The sequence below is a fragment of the Pelodiscus sinensis genome, chromosome 2, assembly GCF_049634645.1.
Source record: "Pelodiscus sinensis isolate JC-2024 chromosome 2, ASM4963464v1, whole genome shotgun sequence".
Lineage (NCBI taxonomy): Eukaryota > Metazoa > Chordata > Testudines > Trionychidae > Pelodiscus > Pelodiscus sinensis.
The window spans coordinates 117,637,663-117,659,902 of NC_134712.1; the positions used below are offsets into that span (position 1 = coordinate 117,637,663).

General features: G+C 45.0%; 1 protein-coding gene across 2 annotated transcripts; it reads right to left on the reverse strand.

Annotated features, from left to right (window-relative positions):
• Window positions 1–1,686: 1,686 nt before the first annotated feature.
• Window positions 1,687–19,721, reverse strand: LOC102447581 (serpin B4-like). Of its 2 annotated transcripts, none has more exons than XM_006122896.3 (8): window positions 19,570–19,721; window positions 16,588–16,775; window positions 13,025–13,147; window positions 12,176–12,319; window positions 9,459–9,576; window positions 6,861–7,003; window positions 4,336–4,491; window positions 1,687–2,874 (listed from the first exon to the last, which is right to left on the reverse strand). In XM_006122896.3, the coding sequence occupies exons 2-8, from the start codon at window positions 16,753–16,755 to the stop codon at window positions 2,464–2,466; spliced, it is 1,263 nt and encodes a 420-aa protein (XP_006122958.2). In that variant the 5' UTR covers window positions 16,756–16,775; window positions 19,570–19,721; the 3' UTR covers window positions 1,687–2,463. The 2 variants fall into 2 exon arrangements, with proteins under 2 accessions (XP_006122958.2, XP_075777474.1); XM_075921359.1 differs by lacking the exon at window positions 19,570–19,721 and adding an exon at window positions 18,430–18,570.
• Window positions 19,722–22,240: the final 2,519 nt, after the last annotated feature.

The following is a 22,240-nucleotide window of genomic DNA, read 5'->3' on the forward strand; positions in this document are numbered from 1 at the left end:
CTCGAGGGCTGCGTCTACACTGGCAGCTTCTTGCTCCAGAACTCTTTTGCGAAAGAGTTCTTGTGCAAAAACTCTTCCAGAAGAGAGCGTCTACACTGGCATGTGCTTTTGAGCAAGAGATGTGCTTTTGTGCAAGAGCATCCATGCCAGTGTAGACACTCTCTTGAGCAAGAAAGCTCTGATGGCCATTTTAACCATAGGGCTTTCTTGCGCAAGAAATTCATGTTGCCTGTCTACACTGGCCTCTTGCGCAAGAACAGTTGCGCAAGAGGGCTTATTCCTGAGCGAGAGCATCATAGTTCTTGCGCAAGAAGCCCTGATTTTATACAGTAGAATGTCAGTTTACTTGCGCAAGAACACACAGCCAGTGTAGACAGGCAGCAAGTTTTTGCACAAGAGCGGCCGCTTTGGCGCAAGATCGCGCCAGTGTAGACACAGCCCTCATATATGATTAGGAACCAGGGAAATATAAAACTGGAAAATCAGAGTCCCATTGCCAAAATATCAGTGTTTATTATTAGAATTAATTTGTCCATTTAAGAATAATTAGAAGAAAATGTATGATGTGGCTCCAGGGGCTATGTCTACACTCGTGGCTTCTTGCACGAGAAATATGCAAATGAGGCTAAGCGTGGAATATCACTGAGCCTCATTTGCATACCTAATGAGCTGCCATTTTTGCAGAAGAGGCTCTTGCACCAGAAGGAGCTGTTTACACTGCCTCTTCTTGCACAAGAAAACGCCTCTTGTGCAATGCCATTATTCCTGAAAATAATCAGTGTAGCAGCATTGCGCAAGAGGGGTTTTCTTTTGCAAGAAGGGGCAGTGTAGACAGCTCCTGGTGCAAGAGCCTCTTCTGCAAAAATGGCAGCTCATTAGGTATGCAAATGAGGCTCAGCAATATTCCTCATTTGCATATTTCTCACGCAAGAAGCCGCAAGTGTAAACATAGCTAAGGAGTGCATCCATATTCTGGACAGCATTTAAACAAATGCTAAGCACCTACATAACTCCTACTACAACCAGAGAGACACCAGTGCATGGCCAAGTGTTGACTGGATCAAGGGATAAATATACGATCTATCACCATGTGGCCACTTGTACTATGTTATATTCCTGCTGCTTCTGTCTTATATGAATGCACACAGCTTTGTCTTCAACTTCAGTTGAGTTTATTTCTCTGCCACTACTGAAAATAACAAAATATGTATACATCTCTCCACCACCTGCCCCCCACATAAATCAGTCATTTCCAGGCTTGTTGGGAACAGCTCCCTGAAACCACCAGCCTCTGGCAACACAAGCACCATCCTCCAGGTCCTCTCAGGCATTGTCCTTTCTGCACAAATACTATGTGTAGACTGCCCCCTCTTGCTGCTTTTTTTAGGAAGAACGGCTCTTGCACAAGAAGGGGGTTTTGCACAAAAAGGAGCAGTGTAGATGGCTCCTTTTTGTGCAAAAGCCCTTTACGCAAAAATGGTGGCTCATTAAGTATGCAAATGAGGCACAGCGATATTCACTACTTTGCCTGATTTGCATTTTTTTTGCACAAGAGGGGGCAGTCTAGACATAGCCAAGTGTTAGACCCACATTAACTCTCAAGAGCTCAGAACACTCCATGCTGTGTCTGGCCCTGATCCATTCAGCACTCAGCTTGCTGTTGCCAAACAAAAAGCACACACCATCTCATGATCATCCCTTTATTTCACAGCACAGCACTTAGAAGTGTTGATAATGAAAACAAGAACACATTTATTATCAAGGACAAGAGCATCCAGTAACAGCAAGCAAGACTATTGAAATAAAATGGCTACATATGAAGCAAAAGCAAGCTTTTTCTATAGACTAGCTAAACTTAACTAACAGTTGACCTCCTGGCAAAGAAGCTTATCTCATGCCACGCAAGCCTGCCTGGGATCCCAGTTTCATGAAGCAACCCTGCTATCCATTTGCTTCCTAAGTGAGGGATGTGTGGGTGCCTTCTTTCCCCCTCAAACATAGTAGAACAAACCTTTTAAGAGCACCTCAGGATAAGGTTCTCCCTCTTTGCTGTTTTCTTCCTATTAATTACTTTCTGAATTAACAATCCTTCATTTGCATTCAGTTCAGACTGGTGATAGGAGACTGAATGTGAATGGCAGTTTGTACAAAATAGATGTCTTAGCATCTCTTGTCTGACCAAAAATTTCTTTTCCCATTTCTTTACTTTGTTGGTGACCACCTGCCAGAAACAGACTTTGAAAGCATATATTCAGTAAACATACACTACACTTTTTGCACAGTATCCTGACATATATTTCACAATATTGATGACCAGTGCCACACTGACTCTTATTTCAGACTTGCCTAGAACTATGGAATCACTAGTATGAGACAGTAGAAGGAGAAGAGAAAAATAAAGAAAATAAACATTTCCATTGCATTTTCCATATCATGGTTCCGGGGTCCAGAATGTCATGTTAATTAGATAGATTCAGGGGAAGAGACTCTACCATAGAAGAGAATGCATTGGGTGTTGTGGTGTCTGATAAAGAAGAGGAAAGGGTGATCAGCCAAAAACGTTACAGGTGTTTTGATTGAGGTTACACCTACGCTAATTCCAGTTGCAGCTGCTGCCACAGTGCCCTCTTCATTGACCTCTATAAAAGCCTTATGGACAGCTGCATTGAGAAACAGGTCACTAGCTTCTGATATTCCAGACAAATCTGATTCCGGGCAAAACATGTCGGTCATTCCTAAAGCTTCTAAATAGGCATTCAGAGAAATGTCTGTCTGGATTTTGAACTGAGGAAGAGACACTTCCACATCATCTTTATTCATATAATTGGCATTGATCCAAGTTGTTAATTTCTCATTGGTAAGTTCCTTCTCCAGCTACAGACATAAAGATACAAGGGCATCAGAATCATGCAGTTATGTATGCATCAAAATCAACAAGACATTGAACTTTGTGAGCAGGTGGGAAAAGTGACTTTCATTTACATGGAAGCATGACTCTTAAATGCTATTGGGGTCAGTAGCATGTAGTTCTCTAAGACGATGTCTACGTGGAGGATCAGGGATTCAGGTTTGTTAGCAAGAGTCAGGCTAAGTCTGTGGCCTGACAACACGAGCGCTGTAATAAGACGCTGCCTTCGCCTCTTGCCTCCATACGGAGATAAGGATAGAATGCTGACTCTGACAGAGGCCTTGAGATAAGGAGCATCAGGGTGGAACTAAAATAACTGTCAGCCATTGATGTTTGTAATGGGAAGGAGACTAATTGTTTAATGTTATTATATCTAATGGACAGTATATAAACTGCCTCATAATTGCTTGTATTCGAAGATCTGCCTTGGGGAGCGGGGGCTTCCCCCCATCCAAATCAGTTTTTCCCTTGCTGCAGCTCGTAATAAAACTGCCTCCGGCTACTTGTTGCTTGCAAACGTGGAGTGAGGACGATGTTTTCTTCCACATCTACAAATGGATACAAACCCCGCAGCTGGTCACATCAGCTGACTCAGGCTCATGGGACTCGGGCTCCAGTGCTGAAAAAATTGTTGAGTGGATATTCAGGGTCAGGCTGAAGCCCAAGCCCTGGGACGCTCCACACTCACTGGGTCCTAAAGCTCAGTCTCCAACTTAGCCTCAGTGTCTACACAGCAATTTTTTGCTCCTCAGTCCTTAGGGCTTTGATTTCCCTGTAGCTGCACCCTAAAGATTTCCAAATAAGAGTTTGTCCAGTGGAAGGTAGGAAGGAAGGAAAGAAAGAAAGGAAGGTAGGTTCTATTAATGTAAATATAATGACCACAAGGCTGGGTCACCAGTGAAAGTCAACTTTTAGCTTCAATGTTTAGACCTCTACCATTAAAGTAAAGGGAGTCAATGGAGTCAGTGGCTGTTTTGCAACTGAATTGTGTAGGCAAAGGGTCAGGGAGTTGGATCGGATGCTAAGCTTGGCAGCAATATGTAGCAGATACATTATTGGCTCTGTGGATCTGCCAATGTCCTACTTATATTGTATTTATTATTTATTCTTTTTAGACTTGTCTGTGTGAGTATAAACTGTTTCAAAATGGTGAAAATACAGAACATGTAGCTATTAGGTATTGATTACATTGTCACTGTGCCCTATTTTTAGCATAAAAAGGCTACCTGTTTGTTTTCTGAAAAATCAGAACAGAACAACACAAGCAGCCTGCCTTCAGATCTACTATTCAACACTGTATACACTGCATCAAGGAGGAAAGAGGTAATTTTTCTCTATTCTGTCTGCCCAGGTGCTCAGAGATACATAAGACATTTCCCCATTCATATTCTAGTTAAAGGTTATCCTGTCATCATAGGTAACTTTACCTTTGTTAAACCCGCGTGGTCTTTTGGCAGCAGTATATACATACTCAGCTCACAACCCTTGTATGGAAGTTCAAGCACCTGGCAATCATACTCCTTTATTGTAGCTATATTGTACTCGCCTCTGTGGTTCATCATCTGCACAGGCTTGCTTGTCGTCTGAAAGCAATGACAACAAGTAATGAATGAGACAAATACAACAAATCCTGTTGTATTTAAACATTTTTCCTGATGTAAGCAGGGTCTGAATGAATATTTCTATTACAGCTAGCTAGAATGGGAGAGAAACCCTGGGTGCATTTATGTAAATACAATTTGACCCTGCTTCACTTAGGTGTGTTACATATTCAGCTGATGGAATAGTGTTTTGCTCATTGTAATCAACCTGGATGCTGGAATCCCTTATGGCTGGACTGTGCTTTGGGCCAAGAGCTGAAATCACTGAGAGCAGAAATCACTAGGTTTGGCCCAGAGACAAATCCACCACAAGCCAGCAGGAGATGGAGGGGTGTATTGATCAGCCAGCAGGGTGGCAGTGGAGAGGTGTAATGAACGGCCAGCAGAGCGGTGACAGGTAAGACATAGCCCAATGTACATGGGGGTGGGACTGTTTCTCATGGTTTTGGTTTTGAACTCTGTGTGTGGTGTTTTCTCACATTAATACCACATTTCTTCCCTCCCTTTTTATTAAAACTTTCTTTTTCTGCACTCGGACTTTTTGCTTGTAAGTGGTGCTCAGGTGTGTTGTGTGAATTTCCAAGTTCTGTGTTGGATAGATGGAGAGGAGCCCCTTAGATGTTGAACCATGTCCTGGCTGTTGCTGGTTCTACCTGGCAGAGAGGTTACACTTGTATTATGTCTTCACTTGAACCCAAATGTTGCAGTAGTTGTTCAGGGCCAGATAAACACCTTCCAAAGAAAACTATATACAGTCTCCAAACACTCCATAACAGGTTTTTTCTCCAGATCTGTGTCAAGGGAAATAGGCCAATGTGAAGTACGGGGGGAGAAGGCAAGTGGGAAATCCCCAAAAGCCCATCCCCAGGATGCAAGATTCCAGCATGCTGCTTCTCCTCTGACCCTTGAAAGCGGAGATATTACTGATTATCTCCTTGCACCTGCACTCAGGCAAATCCATTATAAGACACACAGACGATCCAGAAGAGTAAATGCTACTTCCTTGGACCAACAGTTTCAGAAATTGCCACTGGTACTGAGGGCCTCAGGGTTTGGCTGCCCAACTTGAGCACCATGCTAAGGGCATTAAAACTACAGCCTCTCTTTTACCTTTTCATTCAATTTACATGTCAGTCTAATAGCATCTTCTCAGGTCAAACTAACCCAGAGATTTACAAAACCTACAAACAATAGACACATACAAAACAATGCAATGGAATCAAGGTCCACTGGAAACAATATTCCTTTCCCTAAACAAATGTGTCCCTTGCAGCATTACCAACCTATTTTTGCTACATTGTGCTAAAATGTGACCTTCTATTGGTGAAAGATGGTGAAATTTAATTGTGTATACATTTGTTACATTTATTGCCCATGTTACATTTATTGCTATGTTACATTTATTGCCCATACCACACAGATGGAATATCACAGGGATGAGAGACAGAATGTCACCTAAAATCCTTCCGTTTGAATAGTCAGCCGTTATGGGAAAAAATGAGTCGGGAAATAAGTCTGGTGAGAGAATCTGGTGACAATGTGGAAACTGAACACAGGTTAAATGGATATTTTTCTCTCTGTGTGTCATTTGTGAGCCTGGCAGCAGAACAACTCATTGTAGGTCTGAATACAAAGCAAACAAGGTAAGGGGCTACATATGGTTGCAAATTAGATAGGCAGTGGGGGAAGGTACAAGAAGCAGCCTTAGCATAAGCCTTGTTCAGGGGCCGGTCAGGCTTTGCTCACATGAGTGCAATGCTACATAGGAGGGGGATAGCTCAGCTGTTTGAATATTGGCCTGCTAAACCTGGGGTTGTGTGTTCAATCCTTGAAGGGGCCATTTAGGGGTGCAAATGTGTCAGCTATGGTACTTGGTCCTGCTGTGAGGGCATGGGACTAGGCTCAATGATTTCTCAAGGTCAAGTTCCAGTTATATGAGATGGTGTATCTTCTTATTTAAAAAAAAAACTACACAAGGGGTCTGATTCCAACTGTATCTGCAACCCCATAGGAGAAGGGGAGAAAGCAAAACTACATCCTCACCACTTCCACTCATGAGAGGAGAAGAGCTGACAGGCCATAGAGGGAGGCAGATGCTGAAACATTTTATACACCAGCTTCCCCTGTGCCCCACTTTGCTTTGTGAGGCATTGTACTTGTGTCAGGCACAATGCACTTTACTAGTAGAAGCTTTAGGGAAACAGCTTCCTCACCAATCACACAGCTGGTCCCTAGACCATAATGGAGTTCTAGATTTAAGAGACCATGTGCCCCAGTAGCTCCTCATGGACTGCCAAGCCTGTGAAGTAACAGAGGAGCAATGATGTGATACATGTCATTCGGTAAGTTACCTCGTTAATGTGAAAAGGTGTTTCTTTGGTGTTTTCTTTCTTAAATTCTTCTGCCCATTGACCTTTGAAGTACACGGCATTCACGAGGACTAACTTAGTATCACCAGAAAGTGCACCCTGGGCAAAGAGGTCCTTGATTTTACCTTAAACAAATGGAGACAAATTAGTTTGGCACAGTGTTTTCCAAACTTTTTTATACCTCGGAGCATCAAACTCATTAAAAAACTTTTCATGGACCAGCACAGAAATATTTGCATCTTAATAATGGTAATTAATCTATTTGCATAGTTGTTATGGTAGTTTATTCTCAGCGGTCATGCATTATTTTACGTTGTATCTGTAGTCACACAATTCCCTGCCCCTAGGAGGAGCCCCATTCCGCCATGTGGACATCTTATTGTTATATCAAAGGAAACTGAATTAAATTTTGACACCAATCCAAAAAGTCAGTCAGCCTTTAAATCAAATAATCCTAAGGAAAAAATTGTTGCTACAGAAAAACAAAAACATAGACTCAAAAGTTATTACAAAATCATAATAAAAATGGGAAGAATTTATATTAGGAACATATTTTCTATGATTATTCTGTATTAAATAGCACCTAGTCTTCTATCTGCACCATATTTACAAATGTAAATAATGAAGGGCAAAGACTAATAAGAGCATCCTTTGAAGAATTAAATTAAAAAGACTCTAGGGGGACTTTTCTTGTCATGAGATCCATGTCTGTCAATTGCCATGAGGCTTTAGGCAGCCCTATCCCCAGAGGATGGATTATTTTTAACATTACAATGAACGAGGCTCGCCAACTGCTGGACTGGAGGATCTATATGATATTTTACCCAACCTGGTCTCTTTGCAGTTCAGTGCAGAACTGCAGCTGGAGCTGCCTTGTCCAGGCTACCTGGAGCTTTCAGCCCAACTGGTCAGTGCCCCTGCCTGAGGGGGGCATGCCCCTCTGCCTCACCTCTACCCTTTCCCCCCACAACCAACTCGCCCCATGTTCCAGGCCGGGTTGCCACTGGGAGCCTCCCTTGAACCAGTCCTGGGGGGTGGGCAGTCACTGCCCAGCTGGGACTCAGCTGGAGACACCCCATTCCCATCCAGCCTGGGGCAGATAGGGTTGCCAGGTGTCCGGTTTTGAACTAGACAGTCCAGTATTTGAGGGTTCTGTCTGGGAAACAAATTGAGAAAATACCAGATATATAAAATGTCCGGTATTTTCTAATTAAGGTAAGTTTCATTATTATTAGGAGTATCAGTACATAGTTGTGTACTGCCTGGCTGGTAGACACACTCACACTGCAGTACGCAACTATGCTGGGGGGGGCGGACCTGGGGGGAGAGGGAATCACTGGGGCCGGGCTCGCTTGTGCTTCACCGAGACCGTGGGGGGGACGGGCAGCGCCCCGGGATCTGTGTGCGCCCTGGCCAGTCCCGCTCCCCACTGGCTGATTCTCTACCCCTGCTCCTCTCCTGGCCAGCCCTGCTCCCCCGACCCCCTTCCAACCAGCCATGCTTCCCATCAGCCAGTTCCACCCCCACCTCGATCTCCTCCAACCAGCCCTGCTTCCCGCCTGCCAGTTTTCCTGCCCTTCTCCTCCTGATCTCCCCCAGTCCCTGCCCCAGCCAGCCCTGCTTCCCACTGGCCAGTTCCCCCCCCCCCCCCCCCACCTCCTCCCGGCCAGCCCCACTCCCTTTTTGGCTGGTCCTCCCCCCCTCCTCCCACATCTGAGATCAAGTGTGTCTGGTATTTTTTTAAGCCACCTGATAACCCTAGGGGCAGATCCTGATGGGTGGCAGAAAGTTGACTTCATTGTGAGGGGAGAAGGCTGCTCAGGTGCTCAGGTATCTGTGGCCTGCTCCTGCTCCCACCTAGGAACAGGGCCTAGCAACAGGGCCTAGCCCAGCCCTGCCTGGCCCAGGGCACCTGGCACTATGCTGCCGTCCCGCCCAGCACCCTTTGCCCTGGCTGGGGCAGCTGGAGCAGTCATGGGCCACCCGCCACACGGCTCCATTGGGGCCACTGGAGCAACAGCTTGCCACCCACCAAACAGTCTCTGAACAGCTGCTCCACACCCATGTGGCCTGCAGCTCCAACATTGGAAAAGGGCTGAAACTTGGGCCAAGGCTGCATGGTGGCTGCCCATGCTCCTGGGCCTCAAATTCTTGGTGCACCCCACACAAGTGCACACCTTAGAGGGAATGCTGTCTGGCAGCAGCAGCCTGGCAGGCAAGGATTTGGGGCCCGCCACCAGTCTGTGGACCAGCGGTTGGGAACTACTGGTTTGGCATATTAGTAGCTCTAGTACCATGTGTCTGATGTAGTAAGAGATATACAGGGCATTTATGTATGTGGGTGTAAGACTAGACACTTCAAGACATATGTAAGACTGAGATCCCTGAGAGGTTGAAAGTTCTATGTCACGCAAGTGGTCAGATCATGGAGAGCTGCTGCTATAACTCTATACTGGGCACGTTCAAGTCATGGAGAAACATTTTCTCCTCCAAGCTTTTAGGCACCTTGTAAATTTTAAACACCTCACAGTTTTTGATTAAATATCAAGAAATAGCAGTCAGTAGCTGACTTGTCCTTACCCTTTGTAAAGGTTTCAACCCACTCATTTATCTGTATTCTGGTTTCCTCTACAGCATGTTGAAAATCAACTGATTTCAATGTAGCCTGGTATAACTTTTCCAGGCAGGATAGGTATTTCTGTACAAGAAGAGATAATGTCAGAACAATATATCAGAAAAGAGTGTGTGCTAAATAACATAAAATGTGCCTGTTTTCTAGTTCCACAGCAATGCAAAACTATTTTTGTATATCCTAGAGATAGGGGGGACTAGCAGAATGAACTGGTGGTGTGTAATAAAGGGTTTCATAGGTTTGGAGTGTTTGCATAAAAGAGACTGTGATGGGTGAAGTCACCCCATCCTGGAAGGGGAAGCATTGGCTCCTCCCTGCTGGCTGAGGAAGCCATGCTCCCACATCCCTACAAGGCATGTTCCTGATGCAGCACTAGCAGAAAAGGGAGCACCCCAGTTCAGTCTGGGATGACTGCCGGAGAGAAAGGAAGTTTTGTGCCAACTCCAGTCCAGAAGTGAATGGAACCCTGACTGTGGAAACTGGAACCACAGAGACTCAGACCTGTGTCCAAGTGCATGTGGACATTCAAGAGGGATCAGAGTCACCCATAACTGCATGTACTGAAAAGCCAGGAGAGCCCAACTATTAGTTCTGGATTTCCCATTATGCACAGTAGGCACATGCCTCAGCACACTGTACTTCTCTAAAACTATGTAACATGAAGGTCAGCTGGAGAAAGAGGAAGCACGGAAGATATGTGCCTAGGAATGCACAAAGTATAGATCTGCCTTGCCAATGAGGCCTCAACTTCAGTTCCAAAAGATAGGACTGGGGCAGGGAGGCAATTTAAACCAATTGCTTCTTGTCCTGCAATTTAAGCCCATTGTTTTTGATATATTAAAGTAATAGTTGAAAAGCTGAAGAAAAACATAGGTAACAATGTACTGTATAAAACAGCATTTGAGAGACAGGCTTACATAACACTGTCTCTTTATTATATTTTTGTATAGTCTCTAGCCTAATAAAACCATGTCCTGTAGGTACTGTCAAAATACAAATAGTATTAGTAAACACTGAAGCTACGACTAAGCTGCAGGCTTTTTGCACAAGAATGACCGTTCTTGTGCAAAAACTTCTGGAGCATTTACACTGCACGTGCATTTTTGTGCAAGTAAATTTACAGTAAAGCGTTGGAACAGAGGGCTTCTTGCGCAAGAGTTATTCTTCTCCCCACAAGGAATAAGCACTCTTCTATAAGAACTTTTGCGCAAGAAAGCAGTATGGATGGGCAACAGGGGTTTCTTGCACAAGAAACCTCTATGCCTAAAATGGCCACCAGAGCTTTCTTGCGCAAGAGAGAGTCCACACTGCCATGGAAGCTCTTGCGCAAAAGCACATGGCAGTGTGGACGTGCTCTTGCGCAAGAACTCTTGCGTAAAACAGTTCTTGTGCAAGAAGCCTGCAGTGTAGACATAGCCATGGGCTTTAAAATTAACTAAAACATTCCATTCCAGAATAAGATGAATTGATTTTAAGATGACTGGTTGTTTTTCCCTACAAACTGGTACCTCTATGGCCGTGGCCACCATAGGTCGATTGCGAGCTACTGGTCGTTCGCGAGGCCATGACCAGTCGCTCGTGAGGCGTCCTGTCTGCCCCGCCCCCATTTCCCTCCCACCCCCGAGAAGCCCCACTACTTACCTCAAGGAGGGGTGAGTCAGCCCCGCGGGAGGCACGCAGGGGGTTTCCCAGCGCACGCGTGTGGGGGGGGTTGGCCCCGGGGCAGGCGTGCACGTGGGGCTTCCCTGCGCGGGGGGGGGTTAGCGCCGGGACAAGTGCGCGCAGGGCTTCCCTGCGCCGGGGGGGAGGCAGTTGGCCCTGGGGCAGGCACACACGGGGTTTCCCTGTGCGGGTGGGGGGGTTGGCCTCAGGGCAGGCATGTTCGGGGCTTCCCTGCGCCGCATGGGGTCGGCCCCGGGGCAGGCACGGGCTGGTTTCCCTGGGGAGAGGGGAGAATCCTGGGAGGAGGGAAATGCAGGGGACTCCCCGCCTCCACTGGCACCCCACTCCCCAGCCCCCACTCCCCAGCCACAGAATGCTGTCCCTACTCCCTTGTCCCCAGCTACAGAACTCTGTCCCCATTCCCGTCCCCACTCCCCGAACTCTGTCCCCACTGGCACTCTGTCCCCTGCTACAGAACCCTGTCCTCTGCCCTCCCAGCACCCTGTTCCCTCTCCCCTGCCCCTAGCCACAGAACTCTGTCCCCACAAAATGTATAATTATAAATGCTTCATTTTAGATTTAAATAGCATGAATAAAAAACAGACCATTTATTTCATAACTATAAACACCTGATTTTAATTTTATGTATCGCATAATTTAAAAACGAACTGTTTATCAGAGTGTGTAAGTAAGGGCTGGGGATAGCAAGTGATGGACAGGAGGAGAATAGAGAGGGCGGGGCTTCAAGGAAGGGGCGGGGCTTCAAGGAAGGGGTGGGGCGGTAGATCTTCTCCTGTTCTGAGATTTAAAAAGTGATCTTGGGTGTAAAAAGGTTGGAGACCACTGGTCTATGGGATCAACTCCACCCCTTGTATAAATGGATACAAGTCCTATCTCAGTCATTAGAAAATTGGACCACCTCACCTGAGCTGAGCTCATGTTGTACATCTCTGTCGGTCCCACAATGTTACAGTCCATTAATGGCCATCTCAGTGCACCTTACCTGAAGAAACTGGAATGTCTGTTCTCCATACAGTCTGTTGGCAATAACTAGCTCATAAGAAGGGCTGGGTTTGTTGATTTCTGAGATGATGTCATGGAACTGGGAATGAATCCCTCCAGGAATATCACACTGATCGTCAAGAACCTTAAAAAAGCACAACGTTCTTGTAGTTTCTTTCTGATTAAAGAAGGCTGAGAGCGACAGATTTTTAAAAAACTAATTGTTCCCTATTCAACCACTCAGATTCAATTACTTAACTAGCTTTTTCTTCTCCAACTTGTTCTTGTTCCTGATTGTCTAGAGATCTATGGAGCAAAAGGCTTGTTATAAGTGCTAAGTAATTCGTATTGTTATAAGTGCTAAGTATTGTTATAAGCCTTGTTATAAGTGCTAAGTAATCCCATCTTTTGGGATGTTCTCATTACTTATATAGAGTATTTGGAATTTTGTTATACAATGAAAAATGTTAATGGTGGCAGAGCAGCAAATGCTTTCTGTATGTCTAATTTATACATGCAAATGTACTCATGATCACGGTAGGAGTACAATGACACAGCAAGATGCAAACTGAACTAAACACATGTGACTGCACTGGCAATTACTACATCCACAAATCAAGCAGATGATTGTACTATATTTTCAAACATCCTAAACCTTACACTAGGCTATTGTGTATACTTTTTTGTATTCTTTTCCCTATACCTTCTAACACTCACATCCCAGGATTCCCTTCCCCTCCCTCTCCCCCCCTCCCCCCACAGTGGTATGTTACATTTAAAATATGCCACTTTTGAATTTGGATTCAAATTCCACAAACTATCTCCAAGACCAACAGTTGTTCTAAGATACCTCCAGCTGGGGAGAAAGAGGAGGTCTGCAACTGCTCTCTGAACTGTCATCATTTCTTGATATTTCCAAGGAGCTTCCTGTTCTTGGCTTTTCATTTTCTGCAAATTCAACAAAGCGAAGCCCCTGCAGTGGAAATATAACATTGCAACCATCATTACACTATGTGTGAAACTGACCTGGTCACTGAAAATTCAATTCTATGTTTTGCTTACTGTCTTTTGAAAGCCAGAAGCTAATCTCCAGTCGAAAGGACAGGTGTTCTCAACTTTTATTACTGGATGCCCAGTCCATTCATTAACATCAGAATCGGCAAACCATTTGGTGAATACCGCTTAAAATCACTAGAAGGCAGAGCTATAATTCTAACATTATGGAAATCACTTCCCATTTCAGTGTTTTAGACTTTTATTTACACTTGCTGCAATAGGGCAATAACAGCAGTAGAATTCTGCATGCATAGACTACTAAAACTAGAAGGGACGTCAGGAGGTCATCAAGTCCTGTCTCCTGCCCACACAGCGGGACCAAGCACCATCTATATCACTCCTGAGAGATGTCTATCTAACCTGCTCTTAAATATCTATAGTGATAGAGATCCCTCAGACTCCCTAGGCAATTTATTCCAGTGCTTAACCACCATGGGTATGTCTACACTACAAAGTTAGTTCGAACTAACGGACGTTAGTTCGAACTAACTTTCATAGGCGCTACACTAGCGCTCCGCTAGTTCGAACTTAATTCGAACTAACGGAGGGCTTAGTTCGAACTAGGTAATCCTCATTTTACGAGGATTAAGCCTAGTTCGAACTTACTAGTTCGAATTAAGGGCTGTGTAGACCATTAATTTGAACTAGTGGGAGGCTAGCCCTCCCCAGGTTTCCCTGGTGGCCACTCTGGCCAACACCAGGGAAACTCATCTGCCCCCCTCCCGGCCCCGGACCCGTTAAAGGGGCACGGGCTGGCTACGGTGCCCCTGCCAGGTGCAAGCCTGCCAGCACCCAGCTAGCAGACCCTGCACCTGGCACAGCTCAAGCCGCCCACCCGATGCCCCCCAGCCCTCCCCCTCTTCCCGGGACCAGGCTGGCGGCTCCCGGGAGCTTGCCCGGGACCGCAAGAGGTGGGCACCCGCCTGGGCTAGTGCGGACATCGTGGACCTCGCCCACGACCTCCGCACTAGGCACAGGAAGGTGGCCGGCTAAGGCAGGAGAGCTGCCAGCCTGGGCACCCAGGAGCAGGTGTGCATGAAAATCAAGGGGGCCCACTGAGACCCCTGACCCTGAGCCCTGAGCTTACAATGGCCGTCCTGGGTCAGACCAAAGGTCCATCTAGCCCCGTAGCCTGTCTGCCGACAGCAGCCAACCCTAGGGACCCTGGAGGGGATGGACCGAAGACAGTGACCAAGCCATATGTCTCGTGCCATCCCTCTCCAGCCTTCCACAAACCTTGGGCAGGGACACCACACCTACCCCCTGGCTAATAGCACTCTATGGACTCAACCTCCATGACTTGATCTCACTTCCCTTTAAACTCTGTTCTAGTTGTAGCCTTCACAGCCTCCTGCAGCAAGGAGTTCCACAGGTTGACTCTTTGCTTTGTGAAGAACAACTTTCTGTTACTACTTTGAAGCCTGCTACCCATTCCTTTCCTTTGGTGTCCTCTAGTCCTTCTTTATGGGAACTAATGAAGAACTTTTCTGTATGCACCCTCTCCACCCCACTCCTGCTTTTAGAGACCTCTATCCTGTCCCCCCTCCGTCTCCTCTTTTCTAAGCTGAGAAGTCCCAGTCTCTTTAGCCTCTCTTCATATGGGACCTGTTCCCAACCCCTGATCATTGTAGTTGCCCTCCCCTCTCCCAGCCTCTCTCTTCCCCCTCCCACCTCCTTTTCCCAGTCTCCCCCAGTTTTGTTCAATAAAGACAGATTCCATTTTTGAACACAATTGTCCTTTATTTTGTACATCAAGAAGAGGGGCTAGGGAAGGGTAAGTGGAAGGAGGTGAGGGAGGAATGGGGTACGAGCCCCCGATGGGGTGACTGGGCTGGCTTTGCGGGCTTCTGGGGGTGGAAGCTCTCCTGCAGCCCCTCGATTGCCCCCTCTCCCCAGATGGCAGCCTGCGGCAAGTGCAGCTGGTCTGATGGCCGAGTGCTGTGATGTGCCCAGTGTGGGTACTCCGGGCACTCCAAGCCAGGACTGCTTTGCAGGCGGGGCACCCCTGAGAACTGTCTGTCCGGGGTGGGGGTCGGGACCCTTTAAGCGCAGCCCTCGGCTAGCCTGAGACAGCATCTCCACGCTCTAAGTCCTCCTCTGATGCCCTGCCGGCACTGCTTCCGGCCATCCTTAACCCCGGTTCAGGGTCCACTCTGTGTGGACATGCTAGTTCGAATTAGCAAAACGCTAATTCGAACTAGTTTTTTAGTCTAGATCCATTAGTTCGAATTAGCTTAGTTCGAATTAACTAATTCGAACTAAGTTAGTTCGAATTAACGTTGTAGTGTAGACGTACCCCATGACAGTTAGGAAGTTTTTCCTAATGTCCTACCCAAACCTCCCTTATTTCAATATAAACCCATTGTCCTATCATCAGAGGTTAAGGAGAATATATTTTTTTCCTCCTCCTTGTTACAGCCTTTTAAGTACTTGAAAGCTGTTATCACATCCCCTCTCAGGCTACATCTACACTGTGAGTTTTTGCAGCACTAAATATGCTAATGAGGAACTCATTTGCATGGGTCATAATCTCATTTGCATATTTCCTGCCATTTCTTTTTGCGCAAGGGGTTTTTTGCTCAAGGGGTTTTTGCACAAACCCCCTTTTTCCACAAGATCAGGGGATTTGTGAAAAAAGGAAACGGCCACTCTGTTTCTTTTGTGCAAAACTCCCTTGTGCAAAAAGAAACGGAAGAAAATATGCAAATGAGATTGCAACTCATGCAAATGAGTTCCTCATTAGCATATTTAGTGCTGCAAAAATTCGCAGTGTAGACATAGCCTCAGTCTTCTCTTTTCCAGACTAAACAAATGCAGTTTTTTCCATTTTCCCTCATTGGTCATTCTACACGTTTAGTTATTTTCATTGCACTTTGCTGGACTTTCTCCAATTTGCCCACATCTTTCCTGAAATGTAGTGTCCAGAACTGGATACAATACCCTAGTTATGGCTTGCGGGATCGGGATCAGAGGGGAAAACCCTCTTGCTCTTGGGCTAGAAATGTTATTTCCAGTTTACAATAAAGTTCCCAGCCTGCATCCTTCAAGACACCTTTTCAACTACATAAAGTTCAATTCCATTTGGTATAAAAGTGCATTTGCTACTTGTGCAGGCTATATTAGCCATTGAGAAGAAAAACACCCTGAGTTCAAAGAAAAGCCTTCAGGAGATTAGGTGACATTGCACATGGGAATAGTCTGCCATTGCTGCACAAATATGAATGAATAAAACAAATGATTCAGAGGAATAGCTGTGTTAGTCTGTAACTGGAAAAACTTAAAAAACAACAACAAATAGTCTTGCAATGCCTTAGAGATTAACAAAAAAACATAGATGGTATCATGATTGTTGCCTACCTTTTCTATCTGCGTGGCAGTATTACCTTTGGCTCCAAGAAGGACCATGCCTATGGCCATTGAGATACTTGCAGGAGAAAAGATGATATTTTCAGATGACAAATCTTTGTTCACTTTTGTGAAGAAGTCAAGGCAAAATTTGGTAGTTGCTTCACTGATGGAGTTCATTGTGAAAAATGAGACACTGCCTAAGGGGGAAAAAAGCCCAGATCAATAGAGTTCAACAATCTCTTTTCTCAACCTCTTACTGCATCAGATGTTTTCAATATCTTTCTAGCTAGTTATACACAAATGTAAATATAAGTGGGGATAATAATTGAGTTTCTCACCTATAAGATTTGGGACAAATGGGATACAGACTTTTGGGGGGGACATTCTCATTGAAAATGCAGCTTCATGTCTAGTTTCCCACTCAGAAAATTGAGACTATCCTTTTCTTGCCTAATGTTCAACACTGCAAGGAGTAAAAATCTTCTACCAGCACAGTTTCTTTGAGTGTGATGCATGCAGATGTATCTCCTCATCTGATTTCAGGGAATTACTCGTGATTTACAACAGTATGAGCTAAAAATCAGGTATCCTAAGAGAGTTTGTTCTGTTTTCTGTAGTATGTGATTAGGGCCACATTGAGCTGTCTTTTGTACCCAAATATATCAAGAGTAACTTCAGAGGAGTTAATTCACAAGTGTAAAAACACAAGTGTAAATGAGAGCCTAATTTGCTATCTAGGTAACAACAGCAGACAATGGGGAGAAAATAATTGTATTAATATGTAATATTAATATGTAATGTCACTGATTCAGCTTCTTATATTATAAAAGAAATATACACTTGTAAGATGTGAGAGCATCTATGTCTTGCAATACATTTCACAATTAGGATTGACTCATGGAAAGACTCTAATCTAATCCATCTCTGTTAACTCTGAAAAGGACCACCCTTGATTTCTTCCCGGTTAGGTATTCCAAGACTTTCACAAATTAATACAAAGACCCAGATCTAGAAAAGTTTCCTCCAGCATTATGGGTATGTCTAGACTACATGGCTCCGTCGACAGAGCCATGTAAACTAGTTTACCCGGCATAGGCAAAGAAGCGGGGATTTAAATAATCCCCGCTTCATTAAAATGAACATGGCCGCTGCGCTGTGCCGACGATCAGCTGATCTGGCATAGCGCGGCAGTCTAGACGCAGATCTGTTGGCTGGGGAAGCCTTTGCCGACAGATTCTGTAAACCCCGTTTCATAAGGAATAAAGGATCGGTCGGCAAAGGCTTCCCCAGCCGACCGATCCGAGTTTAGACTGCTGCGCTGTGCCGGATCAGCTGATAGTCAGCACAGCGCAGCGGCCATGTTTATTTTAATAAAGTAGGGATTATTTAAATCCCCGCTTCTTTGCTTATGCAGGGTAAACTAGTTTGCATGGCTCCGTTGACAGAGCCATGTAGTCTAAACATACCCTACAGGAAAATGCAAGGAAGAACAGACCATGAACTGACACCTCTTCACTGAAAGATTTTAATAACAGTTTAGAAAAACACCTGTCAGGGATGAGCTAGATATTGCATATTCCTGCTTTGGTTCAGGAGACTGGATTAGGTCAGTGTTTCTCAACCTTTTTTAAAATAAAGTACCCCTTCTTTTTACATATATAAGTACCCCAGTACCTACAGTTTTCAGACACGCACAATTTTTTTCTTCCATTGCAACACATTTGTTTAAACAACTTAATCATAGCTGGGCGGGAGATGAAATTTTTGTGTTTAAAAAGTACAAAAATAATAAAACTTTAAAACTTAAAACAAAAATTCAGTTTTCTCCAAATTTCAGTTGTGTTGACATACCTCCCCAGACTTCTTGTGTGTACCCCTAAGAGTATTCGTACCACTGGCTGAGAAACACTGCTCTAGATGACCTGTCCAGGTTCCTTTCAGTCCTTCATTTCTATGATTTTCTTACTTAAATATTCCATTTCCATCTCAGATCCTTTTTAAAAATATGCACAGATTTACTGATGACTAAGCTTGAAAAGAACAATGTGGGTGTTATTTTTTAATAAAAAATGCTTTGTTATGGAAAAGTAAGAAGATTGTTGAGAATTTCTTTTCCTAATCATTGATTAATGGCTACGTTTTCACTGCGAGTTCTTCTGGCAGAAAATATGCTAATGAGGGACTCATTGGAATGAGTCACAATCTCATTAGCATATTTTCTGCCATTTCTTTTTGTACAAGGGGTTTTTGCACAAAAACAAGCAGTGTGGACATTTTCTTTTTGTGCTAAAAATCCTTTTTCCGCAAGCTCCTGATACCCCCCAAAAGTAGGTATACCGATCTTGTGGCAAAAGGGGTTTTTGCACAAAAAGAAAATGTCCACACTACTTCTTTTTGCACAAAAATCCCGCCTATCACAAAAACGGATCTGCAGAAAATATGCAAATGAGATTGCGACTCATGCAATTGAGTCCCTCATTAGCATATTTTCTGCCGGAAGAACTCACAATGAAGACGTAGCTTTATAAAAGCTGGCAAGTTATACATTTCACAAGAGTGTTATGCTCTGAAAAGCAATGGCACTTAAAACATTTTATGTAAGCTCTGCAAGACAAATTTTGCTTATACACTTATATAAATACATTATAATTTACTATAAAAAATCAACAATATCTGTGGGGATCAGCCCTTCTGAGAATCAGGCTGCTTATTTAGGTACCTAAATCTAGGTTTAAATTACTAGTTTTAGGCACACATCTAAAATTTTTGTCAAAATGCCTTTCCCACGGTGAGCCCAGAACATAACAGCAGAGGCAGGATCACAGTATTGCACCTTTAGCACATGATCCTATAGGGATGTAACATTCTTGACAGCTGGAATAATCTGTGCAATCGTAAAATGGACTGGGTATAGCAAAAGGACTTTTTAAAAATTCCCTTCAAAATTATAACAATAACTTGAACAGTAAACGTAAATAAAAGGAATCCTACCTGGTTTGAGAGAGGATGTTTGAAACTTGCTAGCTGGTTGCTGGAGGGGTTGGGATTTAAAGTATCTGTAACACCCACTGGCATTATCATCTGTTGAAATTATTAGCTGTACGATTGCTTAAAGGTAACTTTCACAACTAATTACACTGCTAACTACAGAATAATTTTGTTAGTCATAAACAGTGTTCCTTGTGAGCTGTGAGCTTGAGCAACCATCCAGGAACTATTCAAATGCCATCAGCTGATTAGCAGTGTGCCCACAGCCAGTAGCATGTGTTTCAACTGGTGGTACACATCTGCATATGCTTCAGTGCACATAAAATGTATTCTGCACATGGATGGAAAAGTTATAGGGAACATTGGTCATGAAATATAATTACCATTCTCATACAATACTGATCCTCCAACACAAAGCTGTCCTAAATCTGGTATATTCCCTCTTGGAATTCTCCTCCACTGCCATAGAGCTGCAGTAGCCTTGACTAATAAACAGAGTGTAGCCAGGGAAAGGGGAATGTGCTTAACTATTCACCGGCGAAGGCCCATTGAATTCAAATGAATAAAGTTAAATGTATGTTTAAGTTTTTGTAGGATTGGGACCTTAGTCATTGTACACTCACCAGTTGCATAAATAATTCCAGAGGAGAGGTAGGACAACCTAGCTGTGTTTAATTTTGTGGCTGAGAGATCTGCCAAGACATGGGATTGGATAATAAATGTACAGTATCTGTTTAAGGCCACAAGGAACCATTATGATCATCAAGCTCAGTGCTTCCCAAACATTTTACATGCCTCCCCCCTGCCATGCCCAGAGCCCTGGGCTGCAACACCTAAAGCCTCTGTGTGCTGTATTCTGTGCCAGCACTGCCTGGCAGGGGAAGGATGTGACTCCACACACTGCCATTCCCCCCCTCTTCTCCTGCTGTGACGAGGACCACACCGGGAAGTTCTGTCCTGGCACTGCCCTCACCTGCAAGTTCTGCCCCCCCGCCATAGTTCCAATTGGTCACAATTCCCAGCCAATGGGAATAGCAGGGGTGATGCCTGGAAGCGAGCACAGGCCACTCAGAACCACTTGTTTCCCACCCCCACTTCCCAACCAAACAGAAGCTGCCCTGGGTAACCACCCATACCCTAGCTCTCTGCCCCAGCTCCCATACTCTAACTCCCTCCCAGCCTTCACATCCCAACCCTGAGCCCCCTCCCACAACCAAACTCCTGCCCAAAACCTCCCCACTCCCAAAAAAAGCCTCCTATTCTGAGCCCCTTCTGCATTCCAGATCCCTAGACTGCAGTCCTTGAGTGGCCTGGGAAAACAAAATACCTGGCACCTCCATTCTTTCAGAGAGAAGTAACTCAAATCCAGCAACCCTTGCACCACAAACAGGGCCAGTCCTAACCAATTGGCGGCCCCAGGCATCCATAGGGTTTCCAGATGGTTTCAAAAAAATACCAGACTCAGAAGGCCAGGCCGAAGACCGGCTCTGTCGGTGGCCCCTTGAAAATGGCAGCCCCAGGCAACCATCCACCTCGCCCGCCCATAAGACTGGCTCTGACCACCAATGCCTCATCCCCAGCTCTACCCCAGAGCTCGCACCTCCAGTAGGAGACCTCATCCCCTCCCGCACTCATCCTCCTGCCTCAACCCACTGCTGCACACAGATCTCCTTATTTTTGGCCTCATCCCAGACCCTAGGGGCCCCACAAAAGCTATTAGCCCTGGGCCCCCAGAAGACTTAATCCAGCTCTCCCTTTTTCTGTGAAGAAAGAAGGAATTGGAGACTTTATTAAATATTGTTTGAACTTTACCCATATCTCTTCCCTGAAGGAAACAGAGGCTAAATGGGTTTTTTTGAAATCCTGAGAGAAGGTTATTGGAGTTGTGCTACTTTTCTCTGAAAGAATGGATACTTTGTGTTACCAAGTCATGCCGAGACTCATCCTTTGTTTGTTCCAACTGGAGGCAAGGTAACTTTGGCACTGTTTTATGGATGTCTTGCTATACTTCTTTCACCATATTAATTGTGATAAGAAGAGGCGTGTGCCTCTAAATTTGATGATCCTACAAAATGATTACAACTAGTCAGAACAATGGGGCTGAAGGAAGCACACCTCACTTAGAACGAGTTTTTCAAGTCAGGACTCCAAATGGGTGGTGTCTAACACCAGACCCTATGATGTAGGATCTTGATCTCCTGAGACTGACCACAAGATTTACCAGGATAGAGGGAACTGGGAGCTATGAAAAGACCAGGACTGCTTGGAGCGGTGCCTGCTCTCCCTCACCAGCTAGAGCAGAAAGAGCGGCCTTTGCTGGTGGAGTGACATGTGGGAGTCGGGACTTGGAGCCCAGCAATCCCAAAGAGCTTTCTAGAATGGTGAGGAAGCTGAGGCAGTGAATGACATCCAGGTGTCCTGTATTTTGCATGGAGGTGTACAGAGTACCTCTGCTGTGTTGTTGAAAAGTAAATGTGATGGCAGCACTGCCAGCTCTCGCAGTAACTCCTTAACTCACAACAGTTGGGCTGAGTTTGCAGCCACTATGGCAGTAACCTGAAACACCCCCAGATTCCTGGTGAACGTCAGTTCTGACTGAGAGGGAAGCAGCCAGACTGTTTTCCCCTCTAGGGAAGAGGAGCCAAGCTAAGCTGCTTCCTGAATCAGGCAGAGC